The sequence below is a fragment of the Carlito syrichta genome, unplaced genomic scaffold (assembly GCF_000164805.1).
Source record: "Carlito syrichta isolate Samal-C Ts95f unplaced genomic scaffold, Tarsius_syrichta-2.0.1 Scaffold311975, whole genome shotgun sequence".
Lineage (NCBI taxonomy): Eukaryota > Metazoa > Chordata > Mammalia > Primates > Tarsiidae > Carlito > Carlito syrichta.
The window spans coordinates 250,107-268,752 of record NW_007256071.1 but is presented as its reverse complement, the minus strand read 5'-3'; the positions used below and the strand labels follow the sequence as shown (position 1 = coordinate 268,752).

At 56.1% G+C, this 18,646-nt stretch overlaps 1 protein-coding gene across 1 annotated transcript in view; it reads left to right on the top strand.

Moving 5' to 3' along the window:
• ADGRD1 (adhesion G protein-coupled receptor D1) overlaps positions 1-18,646 on the top strand; it is a 148,698-nt gene that overhangs the window by 37,231 nt on the left and 92,821 nt on the right. Inside the window, exons 10-14 of the mRNA XM_008069382.1 lie at positions 754-816; positions 4,109-4,226; positions 5,050-5,160; positions 6,219-6,294; positions 12,285-12,426. Of these exons, the coding sequence (XP_008067573.1) occupies positions 754-816; positions 4,109-4,226; positions 5,050-5,160; positions 6,219-6,294; positions 12,285-12,426 (510 nt within the window). The remainder of the gene's footprint in view (positions 1-753; positions 817-4,108; positions 4,227-5,049; positions 5,161-6,218; positions 6,295-12,284; positions 12,427-18,646) is intronic.

Here is an 18,646-nt window from a genome sequence, read left to right as displayed (position 1 = left end):
TCATATATAATGAAATATATAGCATCACTGCCTCAGCTCCACCTCAGAGCATCAGGCTGTAGATTCTCATAAGGAGCCTGGAACTCGTACGCACAGTTCATAGTAGGGTTTGCACTCCTGTGAGAATCTAATGCCGCTGCTGATCTGACCAGAGGTGGAGCTCAGGCGGTCATGCGAGCGATGGGGCGTGGCTGTAAGCACAGATGAAGCTTTGCTCGCTCGTCTGCCGCTCACCCCCTGCTTTGGGGCCTGGTTCCCGACAGGCCACAGAGCATGCCCTGGGAGTTGGGACCCCTGTTCTAGAGCAGCCAGGTAGCATGCACGCTTTCACGTCGGCTTGGCTTCTCACCCTAAGAAAGCAGATTCAGCAGGTCGTGATGTTTTCATTCATTCGACGGTGCGTTCATTAAGTTAGCCAGCCTTTGCTGAGGGTCTGTGTCCCCCAGGCACGTGCTCAGGGCGCCTGCCGTCCTTGAGCAATATTTGCTCTGCCGGACTGAGGCTGGTCACTGACTTGACAGGCTTGTCATAGGGAGTGAGTCAGACAGCATCTAGGAAAGTACTTTGCAAGGTAGAGCCTGGTTGCCACTGTGAGCCGTGTGTGTGTGTGTGTGTGTGTGTGTGTGTGTGTGTATCACTGTATGCAAAACCCAGTCCACGGGCGGAGACCCCTGGGGATGTGGGGACAGCTGAAGGTCTTCGGACTTTGTGGCTTCAGGACATGCGCTGAGTAGTGCCATTCTGTCCCCTTAGACCTTTTTGGAAGCTGTGGGAGAGGTCCTTCTTCTACTACCCAGCTGGACGCATGTGTCACAGGTAAGAGAAAACATGTGTGCTTTGGGGACCATTTCGTCTTCCTAGAAGTGACCTAACATGGCCCAGTTCCCATCATAGAAGGAACACGTCTCGGTCTCGAGTCTGGGATCGATCTCATTTTGACTGGTTTTGCCTTCTGGGTGGCCTGAGTGCTGCATGGGTGTCCAAGGTGTGTTCCTGTCCTCAGCACTGAGGTGGGACATGATTGGCTGTTCACGAGGGTGGACATTGGGTTGTTGATCTTTATCACTTTCCATAGTCTATTTCTTACCATCACAGCATCTTGAATAGTAATAAGAAACATGCTTGGTGCTTAAAGGTCACTGGGTTAAGGGAATAAAGAGCACGCGACAGTATGTGCTTGATGATTAAAGTATATTTTAAAAGCTTACCTTGCCCCCTCGACTCAAAATAATTAGAAAAAGCCAGGCATGGTGGCTCACACCTGTAATCCCAGCACTTGGGGAGGCTGAGGCAGGAGGATTGCTTGAGCTTAGGAGTTTGAGACCAGCTCAGACAGCACAGTGAAACCTCATCTCTACAAAAAATAAAAATAAAAATTAGCCAGGTGTAGTGGCACATCCAGGAGGCCAAGGCGGAGTCCAGGAGGCCGAGGCTGAGTCCAGGAGGCCAAGGCTGCTGTGAGCTGTGACCATTGTGAGCACGACATTACACTCAAGTCTGGGCGACTGAGTGAGGCCCTACTCAAAAAATAATAATAATAATTAGAAAGGAGAATGGAATAAGTTTTCCTTTATTGCTAGAGATCGTTTTATTGATTTTACTTATTTAAAAAAGAAAACAGGCTACGTGTGGTGGCTCATGCCTGTCATCCCAACACCTTGGGAGGCAGGCCTGAGAAGACTGCCTGAGCTCAGGGGTTCAAGACCAGCCTGGACAACTTGGCGAGATCTCATCTCTACAATAAATCAAAAATTAGTCAGAGGCGTGGTGGCACACGCCTGTAGTTCCAGCCACTTGGAAGGCTGAGGTGGAAAGATCACCTGAGCCCAGCAGGTCGAGGCTGCGGTGGCCATGAGCATGCCACTGCACTCCAGCCTAGGCGACAGTGAGACTCCGACTCAAAAAAATCATAAATACAAGTAAATAAATCGTTGTGGAGAAGTTAGAAAGTACAGACAATAAAAAAGGCATAAAATAAAAACGAGCTGAAATGCTAGAACCGTGGGATTGCTGTTGACACCCTCATACATGTCCCTTACAGCCTGGTTTACAATCACTTATGTGCATAGACGTTCTCCAGACAGATATGCAGCTGATTGCACCCATTTCCCTTAGATGCATCCAGAGCATTTTCCGATGGTGTTAAGGGTTGGTCTGCAATGCTGTATTGGCCAAGACAGACCAGGAAGGTCAGGCCATGCTGCAGTGACAAGCAGAGCCCTGTGTCTCAGGGGCTCGGCACAATAGGACCTGACATCTCACCCCTTCCAAGTCCAGGGTGCTAGGGGAGTCTTCTCACCCGAAACAGGGGATTCTGATCCCCCCACGCCCCACCCTCTCCAGGCTACTGGGCAGGGGTGGAGAGGGGCGAGAAAGCCTTTCTGCAGCCTAAGCTGGGAGGGCCCCAGCCACACCGTTGTGAGGTCACTGTGCTGGTTCTCCCGGCCATCTAATCGTAAGAGATGCTTGCCAGTTGGAGAGCCAGGAGCGAGATCTCATTCTCTCATGCTTAGTAAGATTGCATCAGGGTTTATATCTGAGGTACTTTTCATTTGAACAATTTCACAAGGAATGAAATTAGTTTCAACATAGGCAAAGGGAGAGAAAAGGGTCAAGGATGTAAGAGTCATGTGGACTTACCTGGGAACATCTTCCTCCTCTTTCTTTTTTTTTTTTTTTTTTAATTTTGAGTTAGGGTCTCACTCTGTTACCCAGGCTAGAGTGCAGTGTCACAATCATGGCTCGACTTCCTAGGCTCAGGTGATTCCCCCTGCCTCAGCCTCCTGAGTAGCTGGGACTATAGACATGCGCCACCACACCTGGCTTATTTCTTTATTTTTTGTAGATATGGGGATTTGCTACGTGGCCCAGGATAGTCTCGACATCCTGGTCTCAAGCAGTCCTCTTGCCTCGGTCTCCCAAAGTGCTGGGATTACAGGCATGAGCCACTGCGCCCGACCACAAATTCCTTTTGAAAAAGGCACAAACCCCCCGGGTTCATCATTTCGAGGAGGCTAGGTGTCCAACCACAGCCTAGGAAGCACTCAAAAGGACAGAGGACAGTGATAAAGGACCCAGGCAGGTGGATTTTGTGTGTCATTCTAGATCAACTTTTTCTGAATGCAAGACATGCGAATCTGCAAAATATGAATAACCAGGAAACTGTTGAGTGAGGCGCTAGTATGCATTAAAGGAACGTGTGAATCAGCCACCACTCAACAGAACTGCATGCCAGAAATGCAGATGTGCTTAACCGTGCAGGGCCGATTGAAATCAGGTCACCAGCCCAAAAGAAAATGTCTAAAATTGGCCTCAGCATTCTGTTTCCAATTCGCTGGGTTCTCACGGAGTATGTGTTTGTGAGGGAATGTCCAGGACACAGCGGCTGACGGATGCTTTCTCCGAAAGGCGGGAAGGAACAACGTGGCCACATCTCAGGAGAACTTGAGAGGGCCTGTCCTTTGGCAGTGTATGTCTGAGGATGAGGGACAGCTAGCCCGAGAGTGGACATGTACCCTGAGCTCTGAGCTCCAGGCACTCTGCTGGCTGCAGAGATATGGGTGGCCGGGCCGGGCCTTCCTCGGGCAGCATCCACTGCGATGCTTCTGCCCGGGGACGCAGGGTGGGAGAAGAGGCCCTTGGACGAGAGGGGGCACCAGGCAAGCCCAGGAGGCCAGAGGCGACTTGGGATGCTGGCACCGCCAAAGCATCGTCCCTTCACAGTGAAGGGGACAGAACTCCTGGTGTCCTCATCCCAGAGGGGTCTGTGGCGATCCGTCTCCTCCATCCCCCGGGAAGCACAAGGGGAGGGGAAGCAGGTCTGGGACTTGCCAAACGCCCCTCAATGGGCTCAAAGGGGAGCCAGGACCAGGTGTCAGAGCCCTCAGTACCCCCGTGTCTAAGCACAGAGACTCAGGCGCCATGCCCGGACAATGGGTCCTTTGCCTGTGTCCACACTCCGTGAACTCCGTCAGGCCTGTGGCTTCTCTGTGGTTACTTCTGATCTGTGAAAGGGGCAGGCGAATGACTGCTCCCTCCCTCATGGAGGCGCCCACCCGTGGGGTGGCTGAGTGGGGGCTTCACGGCTCCCTCATGCGTGTCATTGCAGGATAGCGCCCTGGCGGTAGGCTTGATCGACACCATTGACACCGTCATGGGCCACATATCATCCAACCTGCACACCAGCGAGGCCCCCGTCACCATCGAGGGCTCCTCTTCTGTGGCAGGTAGCCGTGGTCTGCGCAGGGATGGGGGATGGGCTGGGGCGGTTGACTTGGGTTCCCCCCAGCTGCCCCACCCGTGGACTGAGAAGGGCCAGTGCCCCGAGTCACGTGGCCTTGTGCAGAAGCACTTCTGGGAGTAAATCACGTGGCTGGATGGGGCAGCGTGCTTGGTCACCATGTTCCCACGGGCCCATGAGCGTGTTCTGGAGTCTCAGGAGCTGTTTCAGAGCAGGAGAAGTGGCATCTCCCCGAGGTGTGCAGTAAAGAGGGTGGAACCGGGTTTCTGGCATCAGCGGGGCGGCAGCCCTGAACCTGCATTTGCAGGATAATATCACCTGTCCTGCCGAGGCAGAGGTTGTGGCCTCTGGGGAGTGTGGCATGCTGACACTTCACACAGGGCCACGCCGTGGAAGGTGAGCCTCACTGACCCACTTGGCTTCGCTCTAGGGGCAGTTGTGGGCTGAAATGTCCCCTCCAGGCTGCCACACCCTCATCTGCTGTGTTTGGATAGGGCTGCCCTGGGCCCCGGCCTCCCTGTCCATCCTTCCTCCAGCCCTCGGAGCCCAGGGCTAGGGTGGGCGGGGGCCACCTCAGGTGAAAGCGACCATGGCCAGCAGGCTGGGCCTCGGCCTCCTGGATGCCAAGCTCCTGGAAGCAACGCCCGGGCTCCTTTTTGTTGGAGCTCACACGTTCTGAAGGTGATGGCGTTTCCAGGGGAGTGTGTTCTGTTTTCTGCTGAGAACAGAAAGGCAAGGGAGTTCTGCAGCCTGACTTCCCGCAGCCCGCAGGCCACTGACCACAGCTTCCACTCTGATTCCTTCCGCAGAGTTCTCCGTGGCCAGAGTCCTGCCTGGGACCCTGAACGCCTCCCACTTCCGCTTCCCAGCACGAGGGCAGAGCTACATTGAGATTCCCCACGAGGCCCTGCACAGCCATGGTGAGCATAGCCACACCACCTCCCTGTTTCGTCTGGTGTTTCCACAGGCGTCCGAAGAGCCCCCAAGCCCTCGTGGGGGCGCCCACAGGCACAAACAAGTCACCTTGCTGTCCCCAGGCTGCCTGAACGTGTCCCACAGGAGAGGTTCTGGGAGCCCAGGCCCCCTTGTGGAAGCCCTGAGACGTCCCCTAATCATGTGACCCGCGTACCCAGTCCAGGTCACAGAACTGGAATTCAGGGTGGGCTGGGTGAGCGTTTAGCACATGCTCACCCGGTGGTTCTGGCCCACCATGGAGGACCCTCTGCACCTCCCAAATCAGCCAAATGTGAGCACATGAGCCATTCGCTCCTGCCTGAGGGTGGGGGTGGGAGGCGGCTTCTTCCCAAGTCTCATCATAGAAAATGAGAGGCCGAGGGGACCCCTTGGCGCTCTGACCAGGGAGCCCCTTAGGGGCCCAGACGACTCTGGCCGTCGCGGCTGTAGTGACCGTCCTCTCTGGGTCCTGGAACAGTGAATGTGCTTCCGTGGACGGCTCCCGCTTTCCCTCCTCCCTGGAGCCCAAGCACTCCAGGAGAGCCAAGGATCCTCACCTCTGATGCCCTGGCTGAGCCCATGCTCCAGGGCCAGGCTCATCCCCCAGGGCCGGGCTCACCCTCCAGGGCAGAGCTCACGCTTCAGGGCCGGGTGCACACTGCAGGGCCAGTTCTAGCACCAGACTCATGCTGCAGGGCAGGGCTGGCACTGCCCTTGTTGGCACACGCGGGGCCCTTCTGCCCACAGCAGCTCTGGGGTCTCTGGCGCTGCTGGCAGATCTCACTGCACCTAGGAGCCTCGGCAACGGCGGGTCTGGAGCTGGTTCAGGATGGAGCGGGAGTTCTCGTCACCCTGAGTGGCCATAGTCTGTGCTGGGGCAGATTCTGCCTGAGCCCTGCATTTTCTTCTCCCGAAGGAGCCGTGGGTTCTCGGGTGTGAGGGTGGCGTCAGGCAGGTGGGTGAGGGTTCTGTTTCTCCTGCTGTCCCCAAGTGCTGATGGACTGGCCCTCTGCCGTCTCCCTAGCCTGGACCACCATCGTGGGCCTCCTCTACCACAGCATGCATGGCTATCTGGGAAACATCCTGCCGGCCCGCACCAGGTGAGTCCGGGCGGCCCAGCTTGGGCGGTGGGGTGTGCGCACGTGTTTGCTGGTCATGGTGACGCTCCCCCACGCCAACACACCCACACAACAATGTCCAGAACTCTAGACACAAACGCTTGGTGCTTCACTACAGGAGCGAGGAAGGACCCAGCCCTTTGGGGAAGACTCAGGAACAGCTGCTGGATTGTGCAGAGCAGGAGGAGGGATCTGGCAGGGCGGGAGCTAGGCGCACAGGCTGGGAGGCCCTGTCAACCCCGCCTGGACCCGTGTGACCTTGAGCAAGGGACTTAATCTCTCTGAGCCTCTGTAGAATGGGAAGACAGCAGAGCTGTCTATACAGTCGGGCTAGGCTGCATACATGCAGGTGAAGCCAACTCGTGGCAGGTCAAGCAAGCCGGGGGACTGAGAAGGGTGGGAGCAGGTGGGCTTCAGGCCCACGGGACCCAGGGACCCAGACCATTCAGGTCCATGCTTCCGTCTGCTTCCTCTGCTGTCCTCTGCATTGGAAGGTCCTCTACAGGGGCCAAGTCAGCTCCTGGGACCCCCCTGAAGGAGAGAAAGAGAACAAACTTCTTTCCTGAAAATTACAGCCATAGAGTTGTGAGCAATCTGCTGGGAAAGCCATCTTCTGTGTCTGATTTCCTGCAAGAGCCCAGTCTCTTAAGTGTTTCCTTGTAACAAAAGAAAGTGAGAGAGCTTGCCACTCTGTGTGTGGTTTCCAGAATTCTCCAGGAGAATGACCAAAGAAAAATGCAATCTATTTCCCCCCAAAAAGATGTCCTCTCCCCTATTTGGGGAAAGGTTTTCCAAAATCAGGAATGAAAAATTGCCTCATCCTCGGCCCTTCTTGCTATAACTTCTGCCATAAAACTGGCTCTTCAGTGAAATGCGTGAGACTGCATTTGTGAGGCTGAGCTGTGTCCTGCATGACCGAGGGTGAGAGCTAGCTGGGAGCAGAGCATCTGTGCCCTTGTCCGTGACTCAAGAGGTTGAAAGTGCCGATGCTTACAGACATCAGGGTATGCACACCTGTTGGGGTATTTGCTATGACCAGCGGAGTCTGGTTCTGCCAGGTGCTGGCATGCCCTCTCACGAGGGCGACTTGTAAATATCTCTGGCTCTCCAAAACTCAGGCCCACAGGGGTAGCCCGCGAGAGACAGGGGTGGCTGTCTTCCGGTTCAGCTTCCTTTACAGAACCCGTGGCCAGCCCAACCCACAGTGAGCAGATCAGTGCCGTGGTATCCGCATTGGTGGGGTGGGCAGAGGAGACCTCTTGGGGTCCACCATGTTGCCACAGGCCTGGCAGATGGCCTGTCCCCAGGGCCACAGCCTTCACCCTCACTCTGCCATGCTCAGGTGTCTGCGGAGAGGACACCAGAGCGCCAGGACCCAAGCCAACACCGTGGTCAACTCTCACCTCCCCCTGTGGACTGAGAGTCCCAAGAAAGGATGGGCAGATCACCTTTCTCCTCACAGCCTCTGTTATGAGTGCCAGCACCCAGTGACAGTGTGAATCCATCAGCAGCAAATGCATATGCTGAGTCCCAAGCAATCACTGCAGCAACGAGAACACATTTTCACTTGTACAGTGATGCTGGGTCCCTAGCTCAGGTGGAGTTCTTCATCAGCACTTAATGCAAAGATGCCTTGTTGTTGAAATTCACCTTGAAACCGTCCCCCAAATAGCTCATCCCATGTAGCTGCTGTTCCTCCTGCATTCTGTCCCATGGCGGAGGAGTAGACAGTGGACCCGAGTGGCAAGGATGGCGCTGTGGCTGGTGGCACAGACCCGGGGCCAGACTCCCGGGTTCACCCTCCCGGGGCATCCTTGTGAGCTGTATGGATGTGGGCGATGACTTGAGTCTCGATATCTGTACTGCCCTCTCTCACATGATGATAAGGGGCCATGCGCCCGCCCCCCCCCCCCAGGCTCCAGCTCGCCTTGAAGGTAGAGACCAGGCCCAGAGAGGAGGGACTACCCTGTGGCCTGCAGTGGCTGGATACACGCATGCTGGAGGGGTGGGTCAGGAGGGTGATGCACCATGTGTGCCCTTTATCTTCACGAGTGACGCAAGAACTATGAGAGAGTGTTACCATCCGCAGCCCTCCGCACTGTCACTGACTCGGGTGGACGCCATCAGTGACAATGGTGCCCGGACAGGGGCTATCAGGGTGGGAGATCGTGTCTCTGCGGAGAGCTCGTTGTCACCAAGTGAGGCAGGTGCCTGGTGTGGGAAAGTCTGCCAGGCACCACTGCAGACTATTGGTCACACAGCATTCTCAACATGGGACACTGTCTCTCAGTGCTCTGGGAGGCGTCCACGCCACCTAGGGCGTCCTCCTGCCCAGACACCTCGCCTGAGGTCCCTCATGAGGAAACAGCCAACACATCTGGAGTGAGGAGCACTGTGCGCTCCTGTGACTGGCTCGCAGGGAGGGAAGTTGGGTTGCTCCAGCCAGAAGGAGACTCAAGAGAGGCACTGAGCTCCTGCACCGTAGGGGACAGAGACACAGAGCGCTGGAGTTGGGGTGGGGCGGGGAGGCGACCAGTTGACCCTGGGCCGCGCATCAGGACCGCACTATGGGGTCCACATTCAGTTTCTGTGTGTGGCCTTGTGTGGAGGTCGTGAGGGTGGTGGCTTTAGGAGACTCTGGTCGAGTGGAGCTGGTGGGCCATGATGATGAGGTCACTTCCAATGGGTCAGCAACAAGGAGAGTGTGTGCATGTGCACATGCGTGCATGTATGTGCTTGTGTGTATGTGTGTGTGTGTGTGTGTGTGTGTGTGTGTGTGGTGCCTGGATGCACTTGTGTGCTATCTGCTGCATGTGTGTGCCTGGATGCCCTTGTGTGCATGAGAATGTGCACGTATGTGCATGCATGCATTCGTGTGGTATGTGTGTGCATGTGTACACTTGTGCATGCATATGTGTGGTGCACAAGTGTGCATGTGTGGTGTGGGGGGGAACACATAATGTGTGTGTGAGTGGTGCATGCATGTGTAGAGTGTGTGTGCACATGTGTGTACGTGTGTGGTGTGTGTATGCCTTTGTGCATGTGAGCAGTGTGTATAGAGTGTGAGCATGTGCGTGCATGTGTGTAATGTGCATATATGTGCATGTGTGCTGTAAGTGTGCCTGTGTACAGTGTGCATGTGTGTGTGAGCAGTGCGTGTGTGTAGAGTATGAGCATGCCCGTGCATGTGTGCAAGGTACATGTGAGCAGTGTGTGTATGGAGAGTGTGAGTGTGTGAGTGCCCAAGGAAGAACTGTGTCCATGTGGAGCGCTGGGAACGAGTCCCAGTGGAGAGTCTGTGTGTCGCTGCACTGTTTCCTGGCCGATTTCCCGTCGGTTTGCCTCTGATGGCAGAGTGGCAGGTCCAGCGTGGGCAGGAGCACTGGCTTTCACTGCTCTACGGAAGGCTCTCGCTGAAGTGCTTGGCACAGAGCGGTCACCATGGGCTGCATCTTCTCTTGCTGACTGGGCTTGCAGTCCTACTGTGTGCTGCAAATGTGCTTCCTGGGTGTTGGTGGAATTACACATGTGAATATTCACGAGTGCTGTGAAAGAGACACAGCAGGGCCTGGGCTCCTAGATGAAGCTCCATGGACCACGTGGGGCCACAGGGACAGCAAGTCACCTGCCGGGCACTGGCCTTTCTGACTCTGGGTCTGGCCACTCACCATGCTGCCCCCAGTGCTTCTCAACGGAGAAAGTTCTCAGGGCAAACTCGGTTTTCAGGAAGAAGGCTGAGATGTGGCCAGGGTCGAGGGGCTGCAGAGGACCGTGGCACGTGGGCAGATGCTCTACTTCTCTCTGAGTCTCAGGTCATGGGGGAGTTTGCTGGAAAAACGTGTCTGAAAAAGCTCTCCGGAGGAGCCCAGACCTTGAGCGAGGCTGCCTTTCGGTTCCTTTGGGCTTCGATTCGTGTGTCATCTAGGCTGTGGGCCTGGATCAGGGACATTTCCACGCAGGCACACAGCAGCACCGTCAGATGTGTTGTCCTCCTGTTTGGCGGCAGACCCTGCCCTGGTGTTCTGTGACACAGCTTCTCCAGGGACCAGCAGGGCGTTCGTTCTTGATGGCGGCATCTTTGTAAACATGCTGCTCTTGCAGTTCCAGGGATCATTCTGCCCACTCCTTGAGCTGGCCCTTTCTCAGGGTGTGAGCAAGGGAACTGCACAGGGCCAAGGGGAGGGGTGCTCTTTGAGCCCCACTGGCCCGCCCCAGGCAGGGTCACGACCGTGGCACTTAGTCTAGTTATTAGGAAAAGCAAAGTGAGTGGGAAAGGCTGGTGCCCCCGGCTCCTGGGGCTTGGCCATGTCCTGAAGAGGGTCCCCAGGCAGAGGCACCAGGAACCTGTGAGTCCCAGGTCAGCGCTTTGGACAGCTGATGGGGGAGGCTCACGGGGCCCAACTGAGGCAGGCACAGTAGATGGCCCGGTGACCCGCATGGGTCTGGGGCTCCGGTGTCCTAGCATGGCAGCCTCCAGTTCAGATTCATGCAACAGATATTTGCTGTTACCTCCTGCAAGCAGGGCAGGGCTGCGATTAGTCAGGCAGATGGGCCAAAGGCACAGAGTTAAAGGAGGTGCTTGCTCACAGGTCATTCAGGTGTCGTGTGTCAGGCCCTGGACATGACCTTTCTTAGTCTTGCACCTCAGGTGGCTTGCTTACTTCACCCTATCCCAGCCCAGAAATTCTTCTCAACCACATAGCTCCATAAGTCAAGAATCGTAGATATCAGTGCTGCTTCCTCTGGCTGGGTTGTAGGGACAGAAGACCCATCTTTTTTTTTTTTTTTTTTTTTTTTTTTTTTTTTAGTGGGAGTCTCACTCCCAGGCTGGAGTGCAGTGGCATGCTCACAGTCACCCCAGTGTCAACCCGCTGGGCTCTGGCGATCCTTCCACCTCAGCCTTCCGAGTAGCCTGAACTACAGGTGCACACTACCATGCCCAGCTAATTTTTTATTTATTGTAGAAACAAGATCTTGCCAAGTTGCCAGGGCTGGTCTTGAACCCGAGGCTCAGGCAATCCACTTGCCTCAGCCTCCCAAAGTGCTGGGATTACAGGCTGAGTCACCAAGCCCGGCCAGAAGACCCATCTTAAAAGGTTTGCGCAAAAGGAGAGCTTACCGGGTCATGAAAGTTCCACAGGCAGGTGGCTTCAGGAGTGTCTTGACCCAGCATCCAGTTGATATCTCTCAGCTCTTCCTCAGGGGGCTCCCCTCCCAATCTCTCCCTTCACGATGGCCAGTCAGCCACTCCCAGGACCTCACCCTCCTCAGGGCTGACAGAAGTGGGTGTCTGACCCAGCATCCCCATCTGGGTCTCACTGTGTTTCCGTGGATTCCACTGGACCGTATGCTCCGTCCTCAAGTGTTGTCATGGCCTGAGGATATGATACTGACTGATCCAGATCTGGACACCATGGCTTACTCCGGAGCCAGGGACAGTCGCCTGGAGGAAAACAGAGGCACCTGCATCAGGAAAGGAACGTGCGAAGGCTAGGGGCAAAACAACAATGTCCCCCACGGTGCTCTCATGCCACCATTTCAGGAAGTTAAGGTTCAGACAAGCCGGCTCTCGCCCAAGCCCCCACGGCTGAGTGGGACTGCTGAAAGCCACACCTGCTGTCCTGCTTCTGTTCTTCCACACCCTGGGCCGTCTCACTCTCATCAGTGCGCTTTGGGGCCAGGGGCCCTGCTCACCTCTTGACATGGGCCTCGAGCCTTGACAAGAGCACATCCTGAAGGATGGCAGGCAAACAGGATCACACGGCAGAGTGAGCAAATTCACCGCTGGGTTCTGGCACGGGTCTTGCAGAGAGCTGCAGGTACTGGCCGGTAGAAAAACAGGCTCCATTGGAAGAGGTTTCGGTCTCGGAAGTGTAAGGTTTCACAGTAAAAACTCTAAGCCTAGTCCAAGCAACAGCCTCCCTCCCCCCGCCGCCCATTTCCATGTCAGTGATTTTTCACTTATTCCCAAGGATTGCAGAGGCCGTGCATTACAAGGACTGCCTGCTGTCCGCTGCCAGCTCCCTGATTTCCCTCGAGGTATCCCCGCCACCGACTCTGGCCCAGAACCTGTCGGGCTCGCCTCTGGTCACCATCCACCTGAGGCACAGACTGGTGAGTTTCAGCGAGATCACCTCCTCGCTGTACTTGGATATGGTTTGAACTGGGAGTGCGGGTTATCTGTGTGACCACAGGAAGAACCCTCGATGGTATTGGTGCTGCTGGGGGAGAGGAAGTTCCTCTCCCTAGACTCCTTTCCTGCGACTTTGCTTCTGAGCCATGGTGGGCTGCCCCTTGGGCGGGGCCGGTCGGTCACGCGGCGTTGGCGCTGGCTGGAGTGCAGGCCAGAGGCTGGAGTGCAGTGGTGTGACTACAGCTCACTGCAGCATGGCCCCCGCGGGCTCAGGCCATCCTTCCATCTCAGCCTCAGTGGCGGCTTTTCTCGTGAGTCGTTGTGAACATTCTCTGATTTCTAGCAAGTGGGCCTTTGGAGGAGGGGGTACGTCAACCAGGTCTCAGCCACCTTGTGCGACAGCCGTGTTCTGAGAGACACTCTGGCCGTGTTCATGCTTTGGGCCTTGCATGAGGAGCTCTCCGTCCAGCCACGTGGGAGCCTCAGTCCTCCCACGTGCCATTCACCTCTGCCAGTTGACAGGGTCGACAAAGGCTTTGGGGTTAGATGTGCTGCTGTCCTTTAAGAAGACGCACAGCTGCCCCATGCCTCCCTGCATGTGGGACAGGCTGTTGACAGGGCTCTCAAGGGCTGCGGCTTTCCAAGGGGTGTTTGGAAGAGCCAGCTGCGTGAAGCACGGTGTTGGAAGTTGTGCTGAGCGTGTTTCCCGGGGGCCTTCTCATCCTGTCCTGCCTGCTCCATGCTGGGCACCGACTGTAACCCAGGCCCCTGTGTATGGGCACTTGGGCAGGTGCCCTCTGCTCTCTAGGTGTGACTACCTGTCCGTCCTCCGAGGGGAAGCCCATGCACTCACCTTTTTTTTTTGAGCTGGAGTCTCACTCTGTCGCCCACACTGGAGTGCAGTGGCTGCTCTCGGCCACTACAGCCTCGACCTGCTGGGCTCCGGCGATCCTTCCGCCTCAGCCTTCCAAGTAGCTGGAACTACAGGCGCGTGCTACCACGCCCGGCTAGTTTTTTGATTTATTGTAGAGATGAGGTCTCACCAAGTTGCCCAGGCGGGTCTCGAACCCGCGGGCTCAGGCCATCCACTCACCTCCGCCTCCCAAAGCGCGGGATTACAGGCTGAGCCACTGAGCCCAGCCCATGCACTCACCTTCAGTGAGGATGGCGCTGCCTCTCCTACGGCTCCTGCCTTAGCCTCCCTTCCACCTCCAACCTCTTCTCCATTCCCACAGAAGCCACCTCCACCCGGCCACCCCCCTCCTTGGCTAATGACCGCTTCTCATCCTTCGAGCCCCTGAGTGCCACTAGACATCACTCGTGCCTGTCATGTGGGTTTTTCACCCACCTGCTCCGCCTCCCTCCTTCCTCAGGGAAAGACGGATCCAGCTTTTTTTGGAGCTCACTTTTCTTCAAGCCCCGTGCTCTTTCCCCTCCTTCGGAAGCTGGTTCCTCTGTGCTCTTAACCTCTCTTCTGCCAGACCCCCGAGCATGCCTGGCCACCCTCTGTCCTCCTCTGAGTAGTATCCTTCTCTCTTTCTCTCCCTCAGTCACTCAGAGCCAACTTTCACCATCTCTACTTTCTTACTGGCATTTATTTTTGAGTTAGGGTCTCACTGAGTCGCCCAGGCTGGAGTGCATGGTATGACTACAGCTTACCACAGCCTGGACCTCCTGGGCTCAGGCAATCCTTCCATCTCTGCCTCCCAAGTAGCTGGGACTATAGGTGTGCACTCCCATGCCTGGATAACTTTTAAATTTTTTGTAGAGATGAGGTCTTTCTATGTTGCCCAGGCTGGTCTTGAACTCTTAGGCTCAAGTAATCCTCCCACCTTGGCCTCCCAAAGTACTGGGATTACAGGTGTGAGCCACCACGCCTGGTGCTTACGGGCATTTTAAAGCAGAAATGGTCTCGAAGGTCAGAGGCTTTCCCTTTCCTATCTGGGGGTCCTATCCAGTCTCCGCTGTCTGTGAGGTATGCACAGCACTGGTCGTAGCCAGGATGAGCGTCCCCTGCCCTGGGTGCCACCTCCGAGTCCAGGCGCTGAGTGCTGAGTGCTATTGTCATCACACTGGTTGGTCTTCCCTGACAGAAGCTGCCCTGGTGGAGTGCAGAGTCATCTGTCATTTCCTTGCGTGTCTGGACTGAGCTCTGGTGTGGGTGGCGGGTGGGCTGTGCAGGCACTGTGTCTCCTTGTGGTACTGCTGCTTACATGTCTCCTCTTTGTCTGGAGAGAACCTCGTCCTAGCAGACTCTCCTCCCACATGCTGGTGGGGAGGCCACCAGCCCCCAAGATGCACACAGGCTCAGCCCACTCCTGGGAATGTGCCCTCGATGGGCAGCGAAGATGTGTTGTGTGCCTGGTGCTGAGGGTGCTTGAGCCTGGAGGCAGGTGGACGCGGCGGGGCTTGCTTGGAGAGACCCTGGAAGTTTGGTGTGCTTCGAGGTTGAGGCTGCCCTTGTTGGGGGAGCCTGTGTGTCACAGCAGAGGACCTGGAGGCCAGGCAGAGAGAACTTGGGGTTCAGGGGGCAGAGGTAGGCCTGAAGGGAGGCTGGGCATGAGTGGACAGGACAGCGGGAGACACCAAGCCAGTGAGGAGTTGCATGAGCACAGATACACACATGCGTACACTCATCACACACTCATGCACCCAGCACTCACACATGTGCACACACTTAGCACATGCACAGACACCCAGCACACACGTACACACATATGTGCAGGTGCAGACCCAGCACAAATAAAGGCACATGTGCACACACATGCATACAGATGTGCAGACCCTGCACACACAACCAGCATACACGTCTACACACAGGCACACACACATGCACACACTCAGCACACCACATGCACTCAGCATACATGTGCACCCACACATACATTTACCTAGACCCAGAACACATGTGTGCACACCAGCATACACACCCAGTGAATGCACGGCCACACCCCATCCTTGCTAGATCAGGCTGGCATGAGCCTGGAATTTGGAAAGTGCAAAGTGACTCGCTGTGGCCTGGCTCTACCCTCCTGTGCAGGGTAGGTCTCCAGGGCCTTCTCTGGGGTCCTCACACCCTTGAGCTCTCAGATAGCCCCCAGCACTCCAGCTGCCAGGAGGCAGAGGGGCAGTAAACAAAGCCACACCCACATTGTTGAGTGGTGGCACCAACATCTGCATTCTCCAGGGTGCCTGTTTATCTGACCTTCCACCTGGAACAGGGGTGCGTCAGGTCAGGTACAGGTAAATCCTGCTGGGTCTTTGCGGTGGAGGACCCTCCTGGGATGACCTGATAAAATTGCAGTTTCAAAGGGTCGGCTCCTTCCAGGGCTGCCCACATTGACGGTCAACTAGGAGACAAAAACACAGGCTTTGTTGGGCTGCCCTGTGGCCGGGTTCCTGCTCCACTGGCTTCTGTTGGGTGTCGTCACCAGTCACTTCATGACACAAGGACTCCTGGGTTAGGACATCCTTAAGAAACCTGCTTGGGTCAGTGACAACTCATGCGAGATGAGGTAGCGAGAGCCCACTTTCCGACATGGGGGCTTTGCTTCCTTTAAAATCAAGGGCACATCAGTGTCTCTGCCTGACACTATTTTGGCGGCACGATGGCATCATCTCTGCTACGGCAGATGCTGGCGTCTTCGTGGAACTTCTCAAAACTATCTTCTTGTGTCCCTGCGCCTGTCACCAAGCTAGTTGTTTGCTTCCCAGGCACCCGAGCTCACCAGAGCTCATCAAGGGGCTTGGCTTCGGCTTTGCAAGCCCGGGCCTATTCTGACTCTGGGTGGTCTGCCGGTGGGGGCTTGGATCAGGCAGGGCTGAGGGCTGGGCCTGCGCTGGGTCACTGTTCAGAACTGTAGTGGTGGGTGGCCCACGACTCGGCATGTGCGCACGACAGTCGCCACTGCATGACATTGCTGCTTTACATTCTTTGCTTCCCAGACTCCCAGAGAATCCAGATTCAGACCCTGACCTTTGGCCTTCCTGGCCGTGGTCTCTGCTAATCTCTCTGGCTGCTCCGCACCGTCTCCCTGGTCATGCAGGCGTCCTTCCCCGTGGGCCCACAGCTCAGAGCATGAGGGTGGGTGGGGAGGTTGGTCAGAGGCCCGTTCAGCAGTTCAGTCGAGGGGCTGGACAGGACGGCAGACACCCACTGCCCTGGGACACCACCGCACAGCAGCCTGTGTATCCGCTGCTCCCTTGAGCACGTGCCTGAGTTTTCTGACATGCGAACTGGCTGGAAACGGCAGTGTTCTGTGCAGTTCAACGTGTTCACTGTGTTCCATCAGAGTCTCCCTGTTTCTGGATTTTTTTTTTTTTTTTTTTGAGTGGAAGTTTCATTCTTGTCACCCAGGTTGGAGTGCAGGGGCATGCTTACAGCCACTGCAGCCTCGACCTGCTGGGCTCAGGCAATCCTTCCACCTCACCCTTCCAAGTAGCTAGAACTACAGACGCATGCCACCATGCCTGGCTAGTTATTTTGTAATTTATTGTAGAGACAAGGTCTCACCAAGTTGCCCAGGCTGGTCTTGAATCCCTGGGACAGGCAATCCTCTCACCTCAGGCTCCCAAAGTGCTGGGATTACAGGCTAAGCCACTGCGCCCAAGCTCCTGTTTCAATCAAGATGGAAATATCCCCTTTCCCAGGTCAGTAAAGAGTAAACCTTCTCAGAAGGGAGCAAGGCATGAGAGTAGCAGATTCTCTGAAAATTCTGAGAATTAGAAAACCAAAAACAAGCACCACAGAGAGCCAACTATTGTCCGTTTCAATTGCTGTTGTCAAAAATTAGCTCATCTAACGGCTTCAAACGGCCTCGGCTCTCCTGAACACCCATCAATCCCAAAGACGGGGAATGGGCGCCGTCACTCAGGGTTGCCGCGAAGCTTGGAAGGGACTGTCTGATGACGTGCGTGAGGGCGGTGTCCCTCTCGTGCCGCTGGCGTTGCCCCAGCAGGTCCAAGGCCTCATGGGTGCAGCCCGTGACCCGTGTCAGGCTATAGGGAGTAGACTGCAGCCAGCCGCCTGGCACAGACAAGGTGATGCCCGTGACTGCTGTGCCACCCATGCCCTCTCACGGTGAGTCTGTGGGCGCTGCCATGGAGGCTGATGGGGGACAAGTGGCCTGCCCATCCCTCACTGTTCCCATGGACCCGCGGAGAAGGGGTTGGAGTCGCCGGTGGGACATCGTTTTAGAGCAAGATCATGGTTGGAATAGAATGGTCCTTGTCACCACACTGCCAAGGCAGGCTGAGGCTGTGGCCTGTTCCCCGAGGTATCCGCTCACTTGCTCCCACAGTGGGCCGTCTATCCAGCAGATATCAGCTCTGTGGTGTTGGACAAGTTATTAGCTTCTCTGTGCCTCGGTGGCCTCATTCATAAAGTGGGGGTGATAACACCCATCTCTTGGGTGAGTTAGTGTCTGTTCAGCTCATGGAGTGGGTGCGGGGGCAGAAGCCAGCCCTGGCTAACCACAGCAGGTGAGTTTTCCAGAAGGACTCTTGGGTGCTCTCAGGGGGAGGCCAGGAAACTATGTCCCAAGGTGTCAGGCCCAGGTGGCTCCATCAGGACACTGCCACTGACGTGCTCAGAGCCTGAGTCCCCTACTCCAGAGGCGACCCGGGGAGGTGGGGGGGTGTCGGGGCCTGCCGGAGTCATATGCCCACCTGGGCCAAAAGAGGGCAGGGAGGAGGTGTGGCTCCCCAGGATCACTCAGTGTGGCACTGGTGAACTGAGGAGGGAAACTGAGGCATCAGTATCAGAAGGAGGTCTGCATCAGAGGGTGCTGCTGTTCTGAGACGTCGACTGTGTCTCCCTTGACCAGGACTGCGTCTAAATGCGAGGCTGTTGTCTGAGCTATGGATGCCACTCAGAGGCCCTGGCTAAGGTTAGACCCAACCCTGCTCTGAGGCCAGGAGGTCACAGAAGCCTGCAGGCATGCTCCTCATGGGACAAGGTCCTCCCGGGGTGCAGGCTCCCCTGGGCCAGGCCCCCAATGACCAGTATGAGGAGGGGTCACCTGGATGTGGATGTCTTTGATCCTATCTCAGAGGCACGACTTGGCTCCTTGGGGAGTCCCCACTGCTTGTGATGTTGGGAGGGTGGCCCTCAGTCTGGATTTTAAATTGCATCTCCGGGTTCTTCTTGTTGGCAGCTCATTTTTTTTTTTTTTTTGAGTTGGAGTCTCACTCTGTCGCCCA